The sequence below is a fragment of the Mustela nivalis genome (assembly GCF_964662115.1).
Source record: "Mustela nivalis genome assembly, chromosome: 17".
NCBI classification, from domain to species: Eukaryota; Metazoa; Chordata; class Mammalia; order Carnivora; family Mustelidae; genus Mustela; species Mustela nivalis.
This window is the reverse complement of record NC_139036.1, coordinates 27,734,113-27,756,139: the sequence shown is the minus strand read 5'-3', so window position 1 is coordinate 27,756,139 and position 22,027 is coordinate 27,734,113. Positions and strand designations below refer to the sequence as shown.

Genomic DNA, 22,027 nt, shown 5'->3' with positions numbered 1-22,027 from the left:
AAAAAACATAAATAAAAGTAGTTTCTCTTACATCAAGCAGAACAGCAGGAGGAAGAAAAATCCACAATATGTGAGGGCAAGAACTCAGCAACCTTTTTAAAAATTTTCAATGGCTCCATTTGAGCTGATAACCACAAATTAAAATGATGCCCCCCAAAGCACAACTCTGTACTCAACTAACCAAAAGGATCAGATTAATAATGCTTTAATGGGGTACCCAGGTGGCTCAGTTGGTTAAGCACCTGCCTTTGGCTCGGGTCATGATCTTGGGGTCCTGGGATCAAGCCCCATGTCAGGCTCCACACTCAGTGGTGGGGTATGCCCCCTCAAATAAATAAATATTTTTTAAAAGATTAATAATGTTAAAAGAGAGCTGACATTAGAAAATAAATAGACAACTGTCAAACTAACCTATCCCGTCTAGTTGAAACATTCCTGAAAATTATGGGCAAGATGCAGATATTCCCATACAGAGAAAAACTAAAAAAGTCATCTTCAGGGGTGCCTGGGTGGCTCGGTGGGTTAAAGCCTCTGCCTTTGGCTCAGGTCATGATCTCAGGGTCCTGGGATCGAGCCCCGCATTGGGCTCAATGCTCAGCGGGGAGCCTGCTTCCTCCTCTCTCTCTCTCTCTGCCTGCTTCACTGACTTGTGATCTCTGTCTGTCAAATAAATAAATAAAATTTTTTAAAAAGTCATCTTCATCAGAGAATCCAGAAATAGCCCACAGAAGTATGTTACTTTAATAAGAAAAGTGCAAAAGAAATTCAATGGAGAAAGAATGGGACCTTGAAAAAAATGATGAAGTATCACCTGAAAATCCACAAGCGAAAAAACAAACAAACAAATGAACCATGACCTAGTCCAATGTATTATACAAAAACTAACACAAAATGGGGAACCTGAGTGACACAGTGGGTTAAGTGTTCAACTTCTGATTTCAGCTCAGGTCATGATCTCAGTGTCCTGAGATCAAGTCCCGCATCAGGCTCCACGCTGGCCAAGAAGCCTGTTAAGATTCTTTCTCCCTCTCCCTCTGCACCCCCACCAAAAACTAACACAAAATGGATGAATTTAAATATAAAATGTAAAACCAGAATACTATTAGAAAATCACATAAAGAGAAAGTCTTCAGGCCCCAGATTGGTGCACCATTTTTAGACATGAACACAAAAACTGAAATGATTTTTTAAAATTGGATTGGACAAAAAGTAAGTAATTTTGCTCTGCAAAAAAACCCTGTTAGATAAAAATACAAACTCCTCGCTGGGAAGAAATATTTCCAAATCATCTTTCTTACCTGTATCTAGTATTTATAAAATAAAAAGTGGTGAGAATAGCAAATACCAGAAAGGGTGTAGAGAAAGCATGTCTAGGGGATTAAAGGAAAGTATGAGAAGTATGTCTCACCAAATAGAGAATATCAATAAAGATAAAATATTATAAAAAGGAAACATACAAAAATTCTGGAGTTCAAAGGACAATAACTTCAATAGAGGGGCTCATACAGCAGATCTGAACCAGGCAGAAGAAATCAACTGAGATCATCTAGTTTGAGACAAAGAGAATTTAGAAAAAAAAAATGAAGAGAGCCCCTGAGACATAGAAGACTGATCGATAAGTAGAAAAGAAGGAAAAAAAGGCAGAAAAAAATGTTTAAAGAAATAATAACTGAGAAGTCTCAAATAATGATGAAAAACATTAAGGCAATGAAACTATTTGGCAGGATACTACAAAGGTATATACATGTCAATTTTAATTTGTCAAGACAGAGAATGTGTGAACACCAAGAGGGCACCTAAGGTAAATGACAGACTTTGGTTGATAATGATGTGGCAATATAGGTTCATCACCTATAACAATACTACCACTGTGGTGTAGAATGTCAATAGTATGGTCAGTTTGGGGTGAGGGCAGGATTATATGATTTCTAATTTTGCTGTGAACCTGAAACTGCTGGAAAAACTAAAGTTTATTAATTTAAAAAAAACTGCAGAAATAGAAAACATTCCTCTTTGTGTATCTAAATCACTGAAAGCAACAAATTTACACCACCCATAGTGAAATCTGCCTAGATCTGAGCACAGGCGGCCTCTCTGGCACTTCCAACCAAATCATAAATGTTGCCATTAAAATATTTGTTCTAATTCAGGACTCAGAGTCACAGCTAATAAACAAGAATGGGAAGGAGAAACTGAAAAACAAACTGCTTGCGGCTGCTGAACTAGAAGTTTCACAATGCTATTTAACGGCAGCCCATAATTTCTTTGCTGAATAGGCCCATATAAGACCGAATGGCATACCACCCAGTCAAACAACTGATGTTTTCTCCTTACTACACTTTGGAGTATTATTTCGTCATGTACATTTTACACTGCTTTTAAAATTTCTCAGGTGGACAACAGGTCTGGTTTCTTCTTGTATTCTGATGTATGTCTAGGACATTTTAGTAATTCTGTCATCCAAAAATATGCCTTTCTAAAAAAAAAAAAAGAAAAAGACTGAAATTTATTTATATTCTTAAGTATAACAGGGATAGGTTCAGGTAAATGGTTAGAGAAAGATAAGGTTTAAAAACAAAAATACAAAATCAACATTTTTGTTGTGTTTTGTTTGGTTTTTAACGAACTTCCCTAAACTTGTAAAAAGTATTCTAACAAGCACTGTTATTATTATTATCCACACTATGTACCCCATGAGAATGTCTTTAACCAAATAAAAGATTAGAAGAGCAAAACCGTTAAAACTTACTGATACAAGCAAATTTAGAAGCACATATGGATACATGTAAAGAAAAACTGGAAGCTGTTACTAGAGGATCTACAAGTTATATTTTGAAAAAGCCAATTTAAGCAAAAATATCATAAGTACTATGTAAGAGCCACTTAAATTACATACCTTTCTACAAACCACCAACTGATAGAAGTTCAAAAGCTAATAAAACTAAATCAACCAGAGAACAGAAAACTGTCTCATTTTATAGCATAAGTAAATTTTTTGGAGGGCTTAAAGATCAATAGAAAATACATCATTTGATCTCCCAAAAATATTTTTTAAAACTGTAAGTAACTAAAGGAGAAAGTAACAACCACTAAGGTATCCGTGCATTTACAAACAGCAATGCAGCCTCTTGCTTCAAACATTTCACATGTAACTAAGTATATATGTCTCAGTCTGAGAGGGTTAAGATAAAACAAGAATATAATACAGAAACTAGACAAGCAAAATAAAATGTCACATAATCACAGGAGCTGGATAATAGTAGCCACAGCTGAGTCTGACGTCCTTATATAGAAACAATTCAGACACTGATCAGTTTAAAAAAAAAAATTCGAGGCTTTCAAATAATTGAGAACTGAATCTTTTATAAACACACTTGCTTATACTCAAGCCATAACAGTCATATTCTGAGTAGCAAAAATACTCAGAGCTGAACAGTAAATAACTAAGATGAATTGCAAGCAGTTGAATGAAATCTCTACCATCTTCTATGAAAGATTTTGCAAACCAATTTTGTGAGTGGTTGCTGAGTTATGAACCCTCCATTTAATTCAAATATTTAAACAGGTACAAAGCATTTATAAAATGTTGCAGAAATGAGGACACGTTGAAAAATACATCTGCCACATAATAAACAGAGGAGTCCACTGTATAGACTCCGCTTCACAATCTATGTCAAATGTGCCATATTTTTCTTGCCTCATTCATTCAACTAATTTTATTTCTATACCAGACACAAAATCATTATTTCCTAGCTAACCATCTTTTAGGTTAGAATTTAGAACTGACTTCCTTTGAAGAACTTTCCCCAGTAGTCGAAAAAAGTTAATATTCATCTCCTGCCATTCTGTCCTTACTCCACAAAGGATTTTCCTTCCTTGTTTTTAAGTCTCTATCACACCAGCAGATTCCATGAGTAGGGAATGTCACTTGTTAACTCAATCTCCAAGCCTGAGTCAGTCAATGTGAATGGCATCTCCAGTGAGAGAATTAGCTTCCAAAGTGTTTTGCAAGGTGAAATTATACCAAACATAAACCTTTGGATAACAGGCGCTTAACATTCTAGTGCCATGAACCTTTTTAACAATATGGTGAAGCTTAGGAACATCTTTCTCAGAATAATATATTTTTAAGACAAAGTAAAACACTCGTGATTTTAAAAACTGGCATACAGAGTATGCGTTTTTTGATATATATTAAAATACAGAGTCTACCATAATTTTGAACCATAAGCCGTACTGAGAGAATTATATAAATAAGATAGAAATGATGTAAAAACATGTTACTTTTATTGCTCATACTCATAGGTACAGCTAATATTTCATTGGTTTATTTTACATATTCATAAGTGAAGGAAACTTTCATCAGTTATTAGAAAAAATAAAGATGTAGTTTTTTTCCTAAGTTCAAAAACTCTCTCTGAATTTTATCCATGGACCTTCCAGATCCTAGATAGAAGTTAAAAAGCCTCGTTTGAGATTCAAAAAAAAGGGATCTTAAAACTCATGAAATAGTTCTCATAAAACGATCCCCCTCCAAGAAATTAAAAAATTCACTGTAAGATTGACTTAAGAATCCAAGAGCAGAAGAATGTCAATTTATATGTTTTAGAGAGGTTATATACACACCAAAGGAATGATCTATAAAAGAAATAATTGATAAGCTGGACTTCATTAAAATTAAATAAGTCTGATCTTCAAAAACACTTTCAAGAGAATAAGAAGACAAACCAAAGACTATAAGAAAGTATTTATAAAACACATATTTAATACAAGACTGTTATCCAAAATATACAAAGAAATCTTAAAAGTCAACAATTAAAAATTGAACAACCGAATTAAAAATGAACAAAAAATCTGAACAGATACCTCATCAAAGAAGTTATAAAAATAGCAAATAAACTATGGTATGTCCACACAATGGAATGCTATTTATCACTAAAAAGAAATGAGCAATCAAGGCATGAAAAGACACGGAGGAGATTTAAACACATATTAGTAAATGAAGGAAGCCAATCTGAAATCACTATATACAGTAAGATTTCAACTATGTGACATTCTGGAAAAACTGAAACTATGGAAACAGTAAAAGGATCACTGGTTGTGAAGGGTTAAGGGAGGGAGTGATGAACAAGTACAAAGGGTGTTTTTTGGGCAGTGAAACTAATCTGTACTGTACTATTATATGTTTGCCAAAATTGATAGAATGCACAACACCAAGAGGGAACCCTAATGTAAGGTAGAGCCCAGAGGTTAGGTAGGAAAACAAATATTTAAAGAAATGATTACTCCAAGATAAGTCTTATCATAGAATTATACAACTAGCGCATTAGGAACACAAAAAAAGTAGTTATAAATATAAAAATTCTTAATCTTACCATAAAAACACTAATTTGGGAGTTCAAATAGAAATCAAATAAAAATGTACATCAAAATTATGAAATCATAGAAAACTATAGTTAGACAATGATAGAGATAACTAAAACATTCTTCAGGTTATATAGGATGTTCTTATTTTAATGGAAAGCCACAGGCAGGAAAAAACACAGCTTCCAATGTCTGAAGCACTCTGACTATGGTAATATGAAATATACATTAATACAAAGGAGATATGACATAACAGATGGACTATCAAAATGAGTCATACTGGTTATTCCAAGTAGAGTGCTGTAAGTGACATAACTTCCAGATTGTTTCTTCAAATTTAACTTAATTCCCATAACATTCAGAGCATTTCCATAAATCTTTTTCTTCATTAATTAAATCAATCCTACTGATCAACAATCACTGGAAAATCTTTCTCTCTATCAAAAATGACTTATTAAGATATTAGAAGGGAGATTATTCAAAATACTCTATATTATCCTCTTACCATCATTCTTTATTTGAAAAGATGAAAAGGGAAAAAAGATGAGTCTTTCCATCAATTTTAACTAATAGGATCATTTCTACAGAATAAGATAAAAATGACAATCTCCTTAGATCCATCAACTGAAAGGATAAGATCAGAAAAGATTGTAAGTTTATGAAGATTATTTCAGCTCTGAAAGCAAAAGAGCAATTTTACCTTTTACTTAAAAACAAAGCATTTTAAAAATAGTTCCACCAGAGTGGAAGTACACCACTCTAAGTATTAAATCAATTCCTAACCATGAAAATTGGTAAAGAGAAAGAATTACGTGTGTATCTTAGCCTTCTCATACAAGAGAACTATGGTTCATTCCTGGCTGATGAGAAAAAACTTTTTTTTTAATAGAAGAACAGCAGTTAATCATGCAGAAAACATGACAGAAGTAGAAAAACCACCATTCTACAGCTTTCCACTTAACAACACTATTAAGTAAAAAGTTGTTTCAGAAATACCACTCTACAGATTACTTGCTAATCTCCACAAGAAAAACTTACTCCAATATGTAGATATTTTGATGAGCTACTAACATATCCATGTGATCAAACACAGTACCACATTACATATTTTGTAGGACACATTTTTGAAACAATTGGGAAATTTTCAATTATGGTTTGGATATCAGATACTATAATGTGTTAACCTTTTGAACTATAATATCTGGTTACATGGGAAAAGGCCCTTATTCTTAGGAAATAAATGATTAATTTGTAGTCTGGTGAAATGTCATCATCAAGTATGTAACTTAAATTCAAATGATTCGACAAAATACAATATGCCTATGTATATATATTACACATACCATGGGTGTACACGTATATACATATATATAATACATATGAAATGTGAACACCTATTTAATCAAAGTGGTGATACAAGCATCATTACTATACCATCTTTTAAATCAATTTTTATGTTTGAAACCTTATGTAACAAAAAGTTTGGTGAAAGAAAGAAAATGAATAGTAGGGCATTCCATATACTATAACATCTCTCCTTAACAAATTCCTTAAGAACAAGCAGAAAAATAGACACTACCACCAAAAAGTAGGGGAAAATACACGTAGTTTATAATATGCTACAAAATGAAAAAGAAACAAAGTTACAAAGAAAGTGTCACTTACATGCATTAATATGTAGTCTGGAATATTGAAATTCTCGGCTTAAATATAATACAGAAATTAACACAACTCAACAGCACTGTTTACAATCTTCTTGAGAACAAAACTAATGATTAGAGGATTTCTAAATTTTTATTTTAAATTACTTCATTCAAGAACCACCTACTAAACACTAGTTACTTTTCTGATATACACTGACCCATATAATAAAAGTCAGAGTCCATAGTTCATATTTTCCATTTCTAAAAACAAACAAACAAACAAAACTGGTTGAAAAACCCATGATATAAATGCCAAAAAAAACCCAAACAAACAAACAAAACCACCCATACACATACCACTCGTATTAAACGCCATACAGCACACTGGTTTTTCATGAGCAGGAAAGTGGGCCACAATACCATCACTGTCAGAATCCTCGCTCACAAGCACCTTTACAGAAAGAAAGAAATGGAAATTAAGCTTTACTCACCAATCACTGAGCCTGAGGTATACACAGCTACACTACAATACCCCTGACCAAACAACATGCTTCCACTATATAGGAAGATTATTCTTATCACTAGAAGGTGAGAATGCCACTTTAGGAATGAGGAAAAGATATAAAATGCCCCAGCAGATCAATCATAGAAAGTTGACCAGCTTTACTGTAAATGACAGAGACAATAATTTATTGAAGTAGAGGTTTAGAAAAAAAATAAAAAGCATAAAATCAGCCATGTAGAGCTTCCTCCAAAGAACACACACTTCTTATTGTGTGATGGCCTGCTGGAAAATACTGGCTCACGACTAGGTTATCATTGGGTCATAATACTCAGACATAAGTAATTTAACCAATAAATATTTTTTAAAGAGTTTGTTTATTTATTTGTGAGGGAGAGCGAGCAAGCATGGGCAAAAGCAAGGTGAGCAGCAGGCGGAGGGAGAAAGAGGACCCTGATGAGCAGGGATGCGGGATTTGATCCCAGGGTCCTAGCATCATGACCTAAACTGAAGGCAGATGTTTAACTGACTAAGCCACCCAACGTGTCCCTAAATAATTTAATCAAAGTACACCAGGAACTAATCCTACATTGGCAATGTTAATTTTTCTGTTAGTGTGAAAAGTTTTACAAAGGTGTAATTCACATACCATAAAGTTGCCTGTTTTATGTTTATAATTCAATGATTTTACACAATACTGTAACCATTACAATAATCCATTACATACAAGTATCTGATTTGTCATCCTTTCCTATCTTAATGCTTTAATTTTCTTGCCTTATTGCTCTGACTCGAACCTGCAATTCAGTGAAGCCACAGGTTTGTCAATTTTTTTGTGCATGGATCATTACTGCCATCTTAACAATATTTGAGTGTTCAGTTCAATATATTAAGTATAGTCACACTGTTGTATAATGGATTTCTAGAACTTTTTCATCTTGCAACACTGAAACTCTATACCCACTAAACACTGATTCTTCTTCCTCCCTTCCCAGCCTTTGCTAACCACCTTTCTATTTTCTGTTTCTATGATTTTAAGTATTTTAGAGTCAAAATAATGGAAAGAATAGAGCATTTGCACTTTTATGACTGGATTATTTCCCTTAGCAAAATGTCCTCAAGACTTGTCCATGTTGTAACATGTCACAAGATTTCCTATTTTGAAGGCTGTATAATATTATATAGTGTGTATATATCACATTTTCCTTTACTCACTCACCTAGTGATAGATATATGGATTGCTTCCACATCCTGGTTACCATGAATATGCTGCAATGAATGTGGGTGCGTAAATATATCTTTAAGATCCTACTTTGAATTCTTTTGCATGTAAACCCAGAGGCCAGATTGCTGAATCATACGATAATTCTATTTTTATCTTTTTGAGGATCAATTCTGTTGATCTTTTCAAAGAACCAATTTTGGACTTTCTCCAATATTGTACTATTTGCTATTTTATTGACTTCTATTCATAACTTTAGTATTTATTTCATTTGTTTTGCTTGGTTATAATCTACTCTTCTTTTTCATATTAGAAAAAAAGAAAAGTGAAGACTATTATTTCAGACCATTTTTCTTTCCTACTAAAACATTTAAAGCTAAACATTTCCTCTATACAAAGGAAGAGCTGCACTTTATAAATTCTGATATGTTCAGTTTTTATTTTCATTCCATTCAAAATATTTTCTAATTTCCTTGAGATTCCTTCTCTGACTCATGAGTTATTTATAGGTAGGTATGTTGTTTTATTTCCAAATATTGGGAGATTTCCATAATTTCATTCTGTTATTGATTTCCATAGTTCACAGGGAACATACTTTGCATGATTTTAATCCTTTTAAAGCTATTTAGATTTGTTTTATAGCCAATTGTAAGGTCTATCTTGGAAAGCATTCCAGATGTTCTTGAAAAGAATGCAAATTCTACAGGTTTGGGGGCGGGAATGTCACATTGTGCTGGTTGATAGTGTTAATTGAGTCTTATAAATCTTCACACATTTTGTCTAGTTTTTCCTATCAATTATGACAGCAAAGTATTTAAATCTCAATCTGTAAAGTTAGCTATAATTTCTCCTTTCAATCTGCTGGATTTTGCTCAATGTTTGCTGGCTATGCTGTAGGTGTCCACACATTAATATTTGTTTTATCTACTTATTACATTGACCCTATTGTTACTATGAAAGATCTTTCTCTCTGGCAATATTTCTTGACTTTCTATTTTGTCTGATATTAATATAGCCACTCCAGTCCTATCATGGTTATTGTTTGCATGGTACATTTCTTCAATCCTTTTACTTCAGCCAATTATGTCTTCAAATCTGAATGATTCTGGCCTGATAATCACTGTCTTTTAACTTGAGTCCATTTATAGTTAATATAACTATGTACATAATTGGATTTAGGTCTGCCATTTTGCTAATTATTTTGTCTCAGGTGTTTGTTGTACCTCTGATCCTCTTGTGTTAATTATTTTTAAAGTTACCATTTGAATTCCTCTGTTAATTTTTTGGAGTAATTTTTAGTGGTTGCTGTATAGGTTACAAGGTACTACATAGATTATAAGACTGTCCATTAATTATAAACTTAATTGGAATAAAGCATAGCTCCTTGCTCCAGTATAGTTGCATTCCCTCCCCCATTCTTTTGTGTTACTGTTGTTATATGTATTATCAATTGAGAAACATGTTATAATTATTCCCTAAAGCAACTGTCCACATTTTAAAGAAATTAAAGGAAAAGAAAGATAAATATTTATACATTTTGTTTCCTCAAATGTTTTTCTGCCCCTTTCTCACCTCTCTTTCTGAGACCCCAATTACACATATGTTGGTACCTTTGATGTTGTCCTAGAGGTCTCTGAGGCTCTACTTACATTTCTCTAACAATTTTCCTCTCTGTTCTTCAAATTGGCCCCAATCTCAGGCTAGCAGGGCTACACATTATCCTTTATTCATCACCTACCAAGTTTACTAATGAAAATAATCCAAATCAAGTAAATCATCTGTTAGAAGGGAAATGGCTTGTTCACCTGTCCCACTTTACTCTGATAAAACTGTCACACTCACCAAGCTCCAGGCAGATGTGAATAAGAGCAGCCTCAGGCAAAAAGGCCATTATCTCCTATCACTGTTATCCAAATTCTAAAATCTTTACATGTTTATCATTACATTCTTTTTTGGTCTATATCCAGAGTCCCCAGATAGCAATTTTTGAAAATTCTTTCAAGTTATATACTTATTTTCTAGGGAGAAGATTTGCTTACCTCTTCACCATAACTGATAGTCATTCCCCAATCACAGTAAATTTATACATTAAAACCACCATTTAATACATTTTAATAATGTATAAATTTAATGCTTAGTAAATTTATACAACTGCATAACCATTACCACATTCTAGATTTAGAATTCTTCCATCACCCCAAAAAATGTCTTCATATTAACTCTACAGCAGGTCTCTACCTCTAAGCTCCAGGCAATCCCTATGTACATTTTATTTCTTTTGTCTTTTCTAAAATTTTTGTAAATTTTTCATATAGACAGAATCATGCAGGAGGCTCAGTCAGTTAAGCGTCTGCCTTCGACTCAGGTCATGATCCCAGGGTCCTGCTGGGATCTGCCTGCTGCTCCCCCTGCTTATACTCTCTCCCTCGGACAAATAAATAAATAAGATCTTTAAAAAAAAAAAAAAAAGAATCATGCAATTTGCCTTCTATTTTCTTTCACTCATTCATTTCTTTATAGTTCAACCATGTTGTTTCAGGTATTCATTTTTTTATATTGCTAAGTTGTATTCCACTGTATGGAGGTATCACAACATGTGGGTTCACCCACCAATTCTTGGCAATTCTTGGCAATTTGGATTATTTCTAGTTGGATACTATGATGCATAGTCTGTTATGAATATCTACGTATACATATTTTTCTGAACATGCTTTTATTTCTCTTGGAGAGATATCTAGAGTGAGTTTGCTCAGTGATATGATAAACATATGCTGAACTTTTAACAAACTGTTTTCCAAAATAGCTACATCATTTTATATTTCCACCAGTAATGTATGAGGTTTCCAATTTCTCCATGTCCTTTCCAACACTTTGTATTGTACATCTTTTTAATTATGGGCAATCTACTAGAGGCAGAAATCAGAATGATGGTCACCAGGGACTGTGGGGACAGGGGGTTTGGAGAGTTACAGTATAATGAATCCAGATGATGAAAAAGTTCTAGAAATGGAGAAGAGTGATGTATAACACTATGAATATACTTATGTCACTGAAGTGTAAACTTAAAAGTGGCTAAATGTCAAATTTTATGTTATGCATATTTTACCACAATTGGCAGGAAAACATGCCTTGTAAGTTATTTTTCTAATCTTTCTTTTTGGTTATTACACTGACTTTCTTTTTTTATTATTAACATATAATGTATTATTTATTTCAGGGATACAGGGTCTGTGATTCATCAATCTTACACACATTAAGTGAGAAAAATAAGAAAAAAGAAAGAAGTCTTATAGGAGTAGTCTTCAGCAAAGTATGTTACACCAAGTTTGTTAAATGTAAGAAGGGTTTGCTCTGGGTATATGGTATATTCCCATAATTGTATCACCACAACCAAATTTAGAACATTTTCATCACCAAAAGAAAACTCATAATATTAACAGTTGTCCCACATTTCTCCCCTTCCTTCCAAACTACCAGCCCTGGGTAACTATAATCTACTTTATTGATTTGCTTCTTCTGGACATTTCATTCTATAAGTGGAATCGTACAACATATACTCTTTTGTGACTGGTTTCTTTCACAAAGCACATTATTTTCAAGATTCATCCACACTGGAATATGAAAAATATTTCATTTATTTTTATTGCTGAAGAATATCACATTGTATGTCTACATCATGTTATTTATCCATCTACCAATCAGTTGATGTGTATATACCAAGGTTGCTCCTACTTTTTCGGCATTACAAATAATGCTGCTATGAACATACATGGACATGTATTTCGTTTCTTTTGGGTATATCTGGAAGACAAACTGCTAAGTCATATGGTAACTCTTTTCCAAAGCACCTAGACAAATTCGCATTTGCAGCAGCAGTGTACGAGGGCTCTCATTTCTGCTTATCTCATCCTTGCCACAAACAGAGCTCTCCCTGCTTCTCCCAGCCAATAGCAGGGGCCCACTGGGACCCATGGCTTCCAGCCCCCGATAGGCTTCAGAATAATGTGGAACCCAGGCCAACCTGTAGCCCCTTCTACCTCTGGCCTTCAGGTTTATTTCCCAGTTTGGTGGGGGCAAGGAGGAGGGAAGTAGGAATGGTTGTGTGGGTGCAGAACAGCTGTAAGTGTATCCATTGTTTACCCTCCTGATCACATGGCTGACTAGGAGCTATGGCCGGCAGTCGCTGCCCAGCATCACGGGAGAGTACTATACCATGTATCACTGAACTAGGGAAGTTCAAAATTCCCAAAATTCAAAGTACAGTATCTGCTGAATTTATAAAGGACTTTCATGTCATCAAAAAGTTGAAAAATCATTAAGTCAAGATATTTTAAGTCAGGGAAATTTTGTAGGTTTTATTTTTTTTTCTGTGAAATATTTGTCTTTGCCCATTTCACTATTTTAACTCAATTTCACAAGATTCCCTTTCATGTATTATACCCTACATCTTCCTCTCCAACACAATTAGTAGTAAGTCCTCTATTTAATGGTACCAACACAGAAGCTGTCTAGTAAAATGCACATTAATCTTGGGGCACAGCAAAGCCTCATACCACTATGTACAATTCTTTGTATTGAACTTTATGAACTTCACAAATATAACAACCAGATACTTTTGGAAGAATTCTTTCCATTGCATTATCACCTTACCTAAAACATCAAATTAATAATAGAAAAGATATCCCAAAACAATTGTCCTAAGACATACACCTTTTACTCACCAGTTAACTAAGCAGGCTGAACTTAAGTATATGTAATAACAACTTGACTATATTAAAATTAATCAAAGCACTTTAACTGATACAAGGTGGATAAACCTTTATCATGTGAACAAAAAGACAGACAAAACACTTCAGAAGCCACTAAATTATTATGAATAACACTTGTACCCAGGGAAAGAAACAGCTCGAGTTTATGTCATCATTGTGGAGGATTTTTCTCTGATTAGAGACTTTGCCACACTGCTAACTTCAATTATATAAATTATAATTATATTATACCACTTAGCTTATCTAGCAACAAAATGCTTTTAGATAAAACAAGTAACACAGATTTTAAAATGGACACGAAGTCCATCAAATCCACTCCTCCTTAACGCAGTTACCACACAATGATCCCATCAACATAAAATCAAACTAATCAATTTAGCATTAGAAAGATGGTGAATCAAATTTTATACTGCCACTGTAAACACCAAAATATCTTTATTAAAGGCTCACTGAATTTAAACAGCAAAAGTGAACATAATGTTAGTTTCAGCTCCTGAGATATATATGGAAAAGGAAAAACATTACAGCTAAGGTCAAACATCAGTTGAAAGGGGCTAAAAGTGATAAATCTATGACAATAACCCCTGAAGTCTTTTTAATACAATCCAGCATAACCTAAAAACAGCCCTGTACTCCAACTGAACTATGTATCAGAGACAAAAATGTCTTCTTGACAAAAAACAGATTCCCATTAATAAAAGAAAGGAGGATAGTATTATACTCAGGAAATCTTGTTGCTTTAAAAAATATTTGTAATTCTCTCAAAATGCACATAGCAACTTGCCATTTATTGAACATCAACTTATTTCCTGCTTTATAATAGAATTTTAAAATAAATTAAAATTTCAGAATGTTGTAAGTGGGAATGAAAAGAGATTATGATCTCAACAAATAAGAGAAAGGATAACATTTTTAAGATTGGGCAACACTTAACTTCTTTTCACTTTTAAAAGCTAACAATTCTGTAATTCTTATTTCCTAATGAACTACTTTACTTGTTTCAAGTGTCAACAATTCCCTTAACAAGGAAAAATGAATTTTGCAATTCCACAACCTCCAGTTCATTTCCATATTCCAAATCTGAGAATTCCGTTTTAAACTAATAAAAAGTTAATAAAAAATGGGGGGGTGTGGGGGAACCACATTTGATAACATAAGGCCTAATGCTAAGCTTTTTAATATCATTACATCAAGATTTTCTTTTTACATGTTCCTACACTTAAATATAATAAAACAAATTGAATTATACCTCTATTTCATGAAAAATAATCAGATAACATTTTCTACTTCTAAATGACCACAAATCTGTCTGTCAACAAATGCTAGACGCTTAACAGACTTACTTAGACTCACCAAATAGACAATGTTGACTGTTACTACGCATTAAATGTGGGTGGCCTTGGAAGTAAATTAATTAAGAACTAAAGAACAAAAGAAAACATTTTTTACTTTAACACTCATAAAACACTAAGGGTTTAAATATTTAATTCCAATTGAGAAAGAAAATTAACATCTCTCTGTGTCTATCAACGAGCTAATTATCACTACTTAAAAAAATTTCATTACACTGAACAGAAAAGTTTGCTAGCACTTCATTAAAAAGAGTTTTAAACTAGATTTGGTGAACCGCAAAGTTAACATGGGAGAGGTAGATTATCATTCAGATTTCAAATAAAATACAACAGCTAAATTGAATAACGCAGAATTTCAAAGATTTTTTTGTCTTTTTTTTAAATTTTATTTATTTATTTGACAGAGAGAGATCACAAGTAGGCAGAGAGTCAGGCAGAGAGAGAGGAAGGGAAGCAGGGTCCCCACCGAGCAGAGAGCCCGATGCGGGGTTCGATCACAGGACCCTGAGATCATGACCTGAGCTGAAGGCAGACGCTTAACCCACTGAGCCACCCAGGCGTCCCAAGTATTTTTTGTCTTTTAATTGCAGTAGAGTCCACGTGCTTTTGAAATGCCATTTGAGGGCACCTGGGTGGCTCAGTGGGTTAAGCCACTGCCTTCGGCTCAGGCCATGATCTCAGGGTCCTGGAATCAAGCCCCACATCGGGACTCTCTGCTCAGCAGGGAGCCTGCTTCCTCCTCTTTCTCTCTCTACCTCCCTCTCTGCCTACTTGTGATCTCTCTCTGTCAAATAAATAAATAAAATCTTAAAAAAAAAAAAAAGAAATGCCATTTGATCTTACTATAAGAACTAGTACATAAGTAGTGGTCAAAGGTAATCTTTTATCAGATACAGAACCAGGTATTACTGGAAGGAGATTTTCTAAAAAGAACATGCAAAATTTACAGTTAATACTTTAAAGATTCACATAGCTTCCAGACATTATGTTCTGAAAACAGAAACATATATTATAGAAAAATTAAAATAATTTCTATTTTACAATTGTTGCTCTACTCCTATCCTATTCTAACAATCAACTTTAGATTGGATTTTTTGTAGCAATAATCACAAACTACTAGAATTTTAATATTCTCTTCCTTTCAGAAATGTATTTTAAAATTCAATACTATTAATAGAAAAGAAAATAACTTATGGGTACATGGGGGGAGAAAACAAAATCCAATGGGTTTCTCACCAGCAATATATTGTCACATATTTTTCCATGTTTATAATCACTCCTTCCAAATGTTCCTTCATTATCTGAAGATATAGGATTTGGTAAGATGCATTACCATGTATGTATTCTAATATACACTTTGAGATATTTGTCCATTTTTCATATTTATAAATAAGTGTAATAAAATTTGATATTATTTACATTACTGTCACTTGTAACCATCATAATTAGTCAATAGTTTTTTAAATTCCCTCCAAAATGTGGAAGGTCATATTGATTGCTTCTATGAGCAAGCCTCTACCTTAAAAATTAATTATTAAAGGATGCCTGGATGGTTCAGTTGATTAGGCATCTGCCTTAAACTCAGGTCATAATGTCAAAATCCTGGGATTGAGCCCCACATCAGGCTCCCTGCTCATGGGGGCATCTGCTTTTCCCTCTCACTCAGTCCCTCCCCCCAACTCATGTACTCTCTCTCTCTCTCTCTCAAATAAATAAAATCTTTTTAAAATCAGTTAATAATCTTCTGATTTAGATCATAACAAGCATCATTTTTTAAAAAATGTATTATAAACACAAGAGTATAAAGAGGTATGAACTATTTATTTATGAGACAAATGTCCTAACGAAGAGATAACAAGAACTCCTTAGAACCTCAATTTTACCTTCAGGTTCAAAACTTTAATAATGTTTGAAATAAGAGGTTTTAACATATTACTCATCTTTTCTTGAAAAAAAAATTCTAACCTGAAATAACCTCAATTTCTAGAATTCCAAATTAAGAATCTCCCAAGGCCAAGTGCATCTGGCTGTTCCTGATCACAAATGACATTCTTAGTCACCCCATCCTTTGAAGAAAAAGGACATTGCCTGCATCAGAAGTTCTTACCTGGCCCTCTCCAACTGTTTCAGTGTCAATTACTGTGATGATGCCTGGAACCAAAGGACTCCTCCTTGAATTACTATGGAGGGCAACATCGTCTTCTGTCACACCTGAAGGCAGTGTGCCTGTCAGCTGAGTCACTACTTTCCCGACCATTGTCAAACCAGTTTTCAGTGTCTATAAAATGAAATGTAAAATATATGACTTCACATCAGTATTTAGATTCTAAACAGAAATATGCATTTTGTTAATTCTTCTATCTTTTAACTTCCTTATTCTCTTATAAGCCTATATGTAGCAGTGAATTGTCATAGAAATTCAGTCTGACTTTTCATATGATCTTAAATTTTAGTCAGGAAATCAGTATTAATTTAAGTGAATGCTATCAGTAGACTCCCCAAAGTCAGCATAGTGAAAATATAGCCATACGTAAATACCTAAAAAGCTTTATTTTGCATGAAGGAACAATTATATTTTTATTAAAAAAAATTCTTCTCTCCCTTCTTCTTAATACATATAACAATGGCAAGATTTCATTCTTTCTGATGGCTAAGTAATAACCCATTGTGTTTATATACCACATCTTTATCCATTCATCAGTCAATGAACATTTGGACTCTTTCCATAATTTGGCTGTTGTTGACAGTGCTGCTACAAACACTGGGGTGCATGTGTCCCATCAAACAGCATTTTTGTATCCTTTGGATGAAAACCTTGTAAGGTAATTCCTGAATCATAGGGTAGTTCTATTTTTAACTTTTTGAAGAACCTCCATACTGTTTTTGTAAGTGGTTGTACCAGTTCATATTCCCACCAATAGTCTATGAGGGTTCCCCTTTCTCTGCATCTTCACTAACATGTTGTTATTTTTTGAAATAAAAATCTAATTTTAAATCTATTTTTTAGCATGAAAAGGACTGACCAATTGTAGAATTCCATTTGACCAATGGTATAATGAAAAAGACTATGTTTTCAAAGTAAATCTATAATATGCTATTATATAATATTGTGCATCAAGATCAGGCATGTAGATACCTATTCCTATTCCACAGCCACACATCACAGGTGGGCCAGACAAGAGCCCCACATACTCCCATGCCAGAGCCATAGCCCTACCACAGTAGGTGGGCAAACACATGCAGCTCACACAGGAGACACTCCTTGAGTCCCTAGAAGAGATAAGTGCTTCTGAGCCTCCAAGCTATGTCCCACAAAAGCCACTCCTTCAGGACTATTAGAGGTAGTTGATTTGCCTAATAATAGAAACAAACATAGAAAGCCAAAATGAGAAGAAAGAGGAGTATGTTCCAAAGAAAAAGACAAAACCTCAGAAAAAGACCTTAATAAAATGAGATAAGCAACAGAGTTCAAAATAATGGTCATAAAGATACTCATCAAATTCAGAAGAATGAAGGAACACAGTGCAAACTTCAACAAAAATAAGAGAAAATATTAAAAAGTATCAAACAGAAGATACAGAGCTAAAAAATATAAAAACTGAATTGAAAAATACACTGCAGGAGTTTAACAGCAGACTAAATGAAGCAGACCAGTGAGACAGAAGGCAAAACAATGAAACTCACTCAAAGGAGCAAAAAGAAAAAAGAATTCAAAAACCGAAAACCTTAGGAGAACTTCAAGCAGAACAGCATTCACAATACAGGGTCCCCAGAGGAGAAGAGAGAAAGGGCCAGAAAAATTATTTTTAAAAAATAATAGCTAAACATATCCCGAATCTGGGGAAGGAAACAGGCATAATGGTGGGAACCCCAGAGTGTTCCAAATAAGACAAACCCAAAGAGATCCACACCAAGATACATTATAATTAAAATGGTAAAAGTTAAAGAGAGAATTTTAAAAGCATCAAGAGAAATACATACAAGGAAACCATCTAAGGCTATCAAGATTTTCAACAGAAACTTTGCAGTCCAAAGGGAGTGGCATGCCATATTCAAAGTGCTAAAAGGAAAAAACTTCCAACCAAGAATTCTCTACCCAGCAATGTTATCACTCAGAATTGAAGGGGAAATAAGAGTTTTCCAGATGAGCAAAAAGTAAAGGAGTTTATCACTGCTAAAATGGCTTTACAAGAAATGTTAAAGGGACTTCTTTAAGCTGAAAAAAAATATTTAATATTTAATAATAAGGAAACACACAAAAGTAAAACTCTCATTGGAAAAGAAAAATATATAGTACAGACAGTGGGTCAATCACTTCTAAAGCAAGTATGAAGGCTAAAAGAGAATAGTAGTAAAATTAATTAAAACTACAATCAGTTAAGGGATGCATAAAATAAAAGATGTAAAATGTGACATCAACATTACCCTGATACTAAATCCAGAGAAGGACACTATGAGAAAGGGATATATCCCAATATCCCTGATGAGCATATATGCAAAAATCCTTGGGGTTCCTGGGTGGCTCAGTGAGTTAAGCCTCTGCCTTCATTACTCAGTCATGATCCCAGGGTTCTGGGATCAAACCCTGTATCACGCTCTCTGCTCAGCAGGGAGCCTGCTTCCCTCTCTCTCTCTGCCTGCCTCTCTGCCTACATGTGATCTCTGTCAAATAAATAAATAAAATCTTCAAAAACATTAAAAAAATGAATTAAATAACTGAATGTAAGACCTGAAACCACAAAATTCCCATAAGAAAACATAGGCAATAAGCTCATTAACATCAATCTTAGAGATGTGCTTGTGGATCTGACTCCAAAGGCAAAGGAAACAAAAGCAAAAAAAAAAAAAAAAAAACTGGACTCTCTCAAACTGAAAATCTTCTGCACAGCACAGGAAACCATCATCAAAATGAAAATGCTTAACAGAAGAAGACATTTGCAGATTACATATCTGAATACATAGTTAATATCCAAAATATATAAAGAATTCACACACTCAGCAACAATAACAAAAAAATAAAAATTAAAAATTAAAAATGAGTAGAGGATCTGAATAGACATTTTTCTGAAAAAGATATGCAGATTGCCAAAAGACGTGAAAAGATGTTCAATATCACTAGTCAGCAGGGAAATGCAAATTAAAACCACAATGAATTATCATTTCACATCTGTTACAATAGCTATTATATATAAAAAAAAAAAAAAGACAAGAAATCACAGGTGCTGGAGAGAATGTGGGGAAAAGGGAAGCCTTGTTAGCTGTCAGTAGGAATGCAAACTGGTGCAGCCACTACAGAAAACAGTATGGAGATTTCAAAAAGTTAAGAATAGATCTACCATATGATCCAGCAATTCTACTTCTAGGTATTTATTCAAAGAATATGAAAACACAAATTCAAAAATTACATACACTCCTATGTCCAATGGAGCATGATATACAATAACCAAGACATGGAAACAATGTAAGTGTTCACTGACAGATGAATTAGGATAAAGAGGATGTGATATATATAATATATATATATACACACATATATATGTATATATATAATATATATGTTTAGTTATAATATATATATTATATATTTATATATTCTATTTTTAATTTTTAATTTATATATTTATATAAAAATATATTTATATTTATGCATGTAAATATATATATAAAGAGGATGTGAGGTATATATATCAGAATATTACTTAGCTACATAGAAGAATAAAATACTGCCATTTGTAACAACATGGATGGACCTTGAGGGTATTGAGCTAAGTGAGATAAACCAGATGGAGAAAGACAAATACCATTTGATTTCATTTATATGTGGAATCTAAAAAAACAAGCAAAAGAATATGAAAACAAACTTAAAGAGAATAGATTGATGGATACCAGAGGGGAAGGTGATCAGGAGGTGGGCAAAAATGGGTGAAGGCAGTCAATTTGATGGTGATGAATGGCAACTAGACTTTTGGTGGTAATCATTTTGTAGTACATACAGATGTCAAATTATAAGGTACACGTAAAACTAATATGTTATATACCAACTTTACCTCAATTAAAAGAAAAAAAAATTTGGCATGTGGAAATAGAGTCCCCATCCAAGATACCAATTACTAGATGAATAAAACATCACAAAAGATTAGCTAAGAAGATTTTTACTCTGGTAACAGAAAACAATTCACTGTAATGCTTCTAATATACTATTTCAATTAAAGATAACTTAAGATGTTTTATAATTACATTTTAGTTCCATTTCGAGGCAAATAGACAAACTCATGAGTTTTTTCTTTTATGTGAATCTTATTATCTGATTACTGCTATTTGCATTAACAAACAATAATGCGAAAGTAATGCGTTTCTGTGGGATTTTTTTTTTTGTCCCACAAAGAGAAAAAACTAAAAGAAAGAGAAAAGCACGTGATTCATATATATTAAAAAAAAAAAAAAAGATTTAACAAGCAGAGTGAAAATAAGTAGATTACATGGACATATCAGAAATTATGTAGGATATACACATTCAGAAATAATTTTTTCCAGGGGTGCCTGGCTGGCTCAGTGGGTTAAAGCCTCTGCCTTCAGCTCAGGTCATGATCCCAGGCCCCGCATCAACTCTGCTTGGCAGGGAGCCTGTTTCCCTTCCTCTCTCTCTGCATGCCTCTCTGACTACTTGTAATCTGTATCTATCAAATAAATGAATAAAAATCTTTAAAAAAAAAAAAAAGAATTTTTTCCAATTCTAAAATTGTGAGAAAAAAATTTTTTTAAATACTGCAAATTAATCTTTAATGAAATGACTCCCTCTTTTTAGAATAATTATGGAGAATTCTGGCATATGCTATAGCTAAATTTTAAAATGAAAATTATTATATGCATGGTATTTCAAATACTGTTTCATAAAAGATAGGCAAAGAATGTACTTTATAAAGACCTAAATGTGATTTAAGCAACAATTAGATTGGAATTAAAATAAGGAAATGTATTTTCCAAGGAAATTTTCCATTAAAATACCATACAACTAAGACTAGTAATATATGTATTATTTTACTGTAGCTATGTCCTGCGGAATCTTTACTGTGCACTTGTCAAGGCTCTTAACATAGATGATCTCTACAGATTTCCTCGAACACTTCTTTTCTATAGAAAAGAAAATTGAGGCTACAGAAGTTAAATAAAATGGC

At 33.4% G+C, this 22,027-nt stretch overlaps 1 protein-coding gene across 13 annotated transcripts in view; it reads right to left on the bottom strand.

Moving 5' to 3' along the window:
• Window positions 1-22,027, bottom strand: part of BCAS3 (BCAS3 microtubule associated cell migration factor) — a 584,337-nt gene that overhangs the window by 390,810 nt on the left and 171,500 nt on the right. For all 13 annotated transcript variants that reach the window (XR_014304944.1, XM_082707501.1, XM_082707499.1 and 10 more), the window contains exons 12-13: window positions 16,960-17,130; window positions 7,365-7,458 (exon numbers count right to left, since the gene is read on the bottom strand). Coding sequence is in view for 12 of the 13 variants with exons in the window: in XM_082707501.1 (XP_082563627.1) it covers window positions 7,365-7,458; window positions 16,960-17,130 (265 nt within the window). In the remaining variant the exon portion in view is untranslated. The remainder of the gene's footprint in view (window positions 1-7,364; window positions 7,459-16,959; window positions 17,131-22,027) is intronic.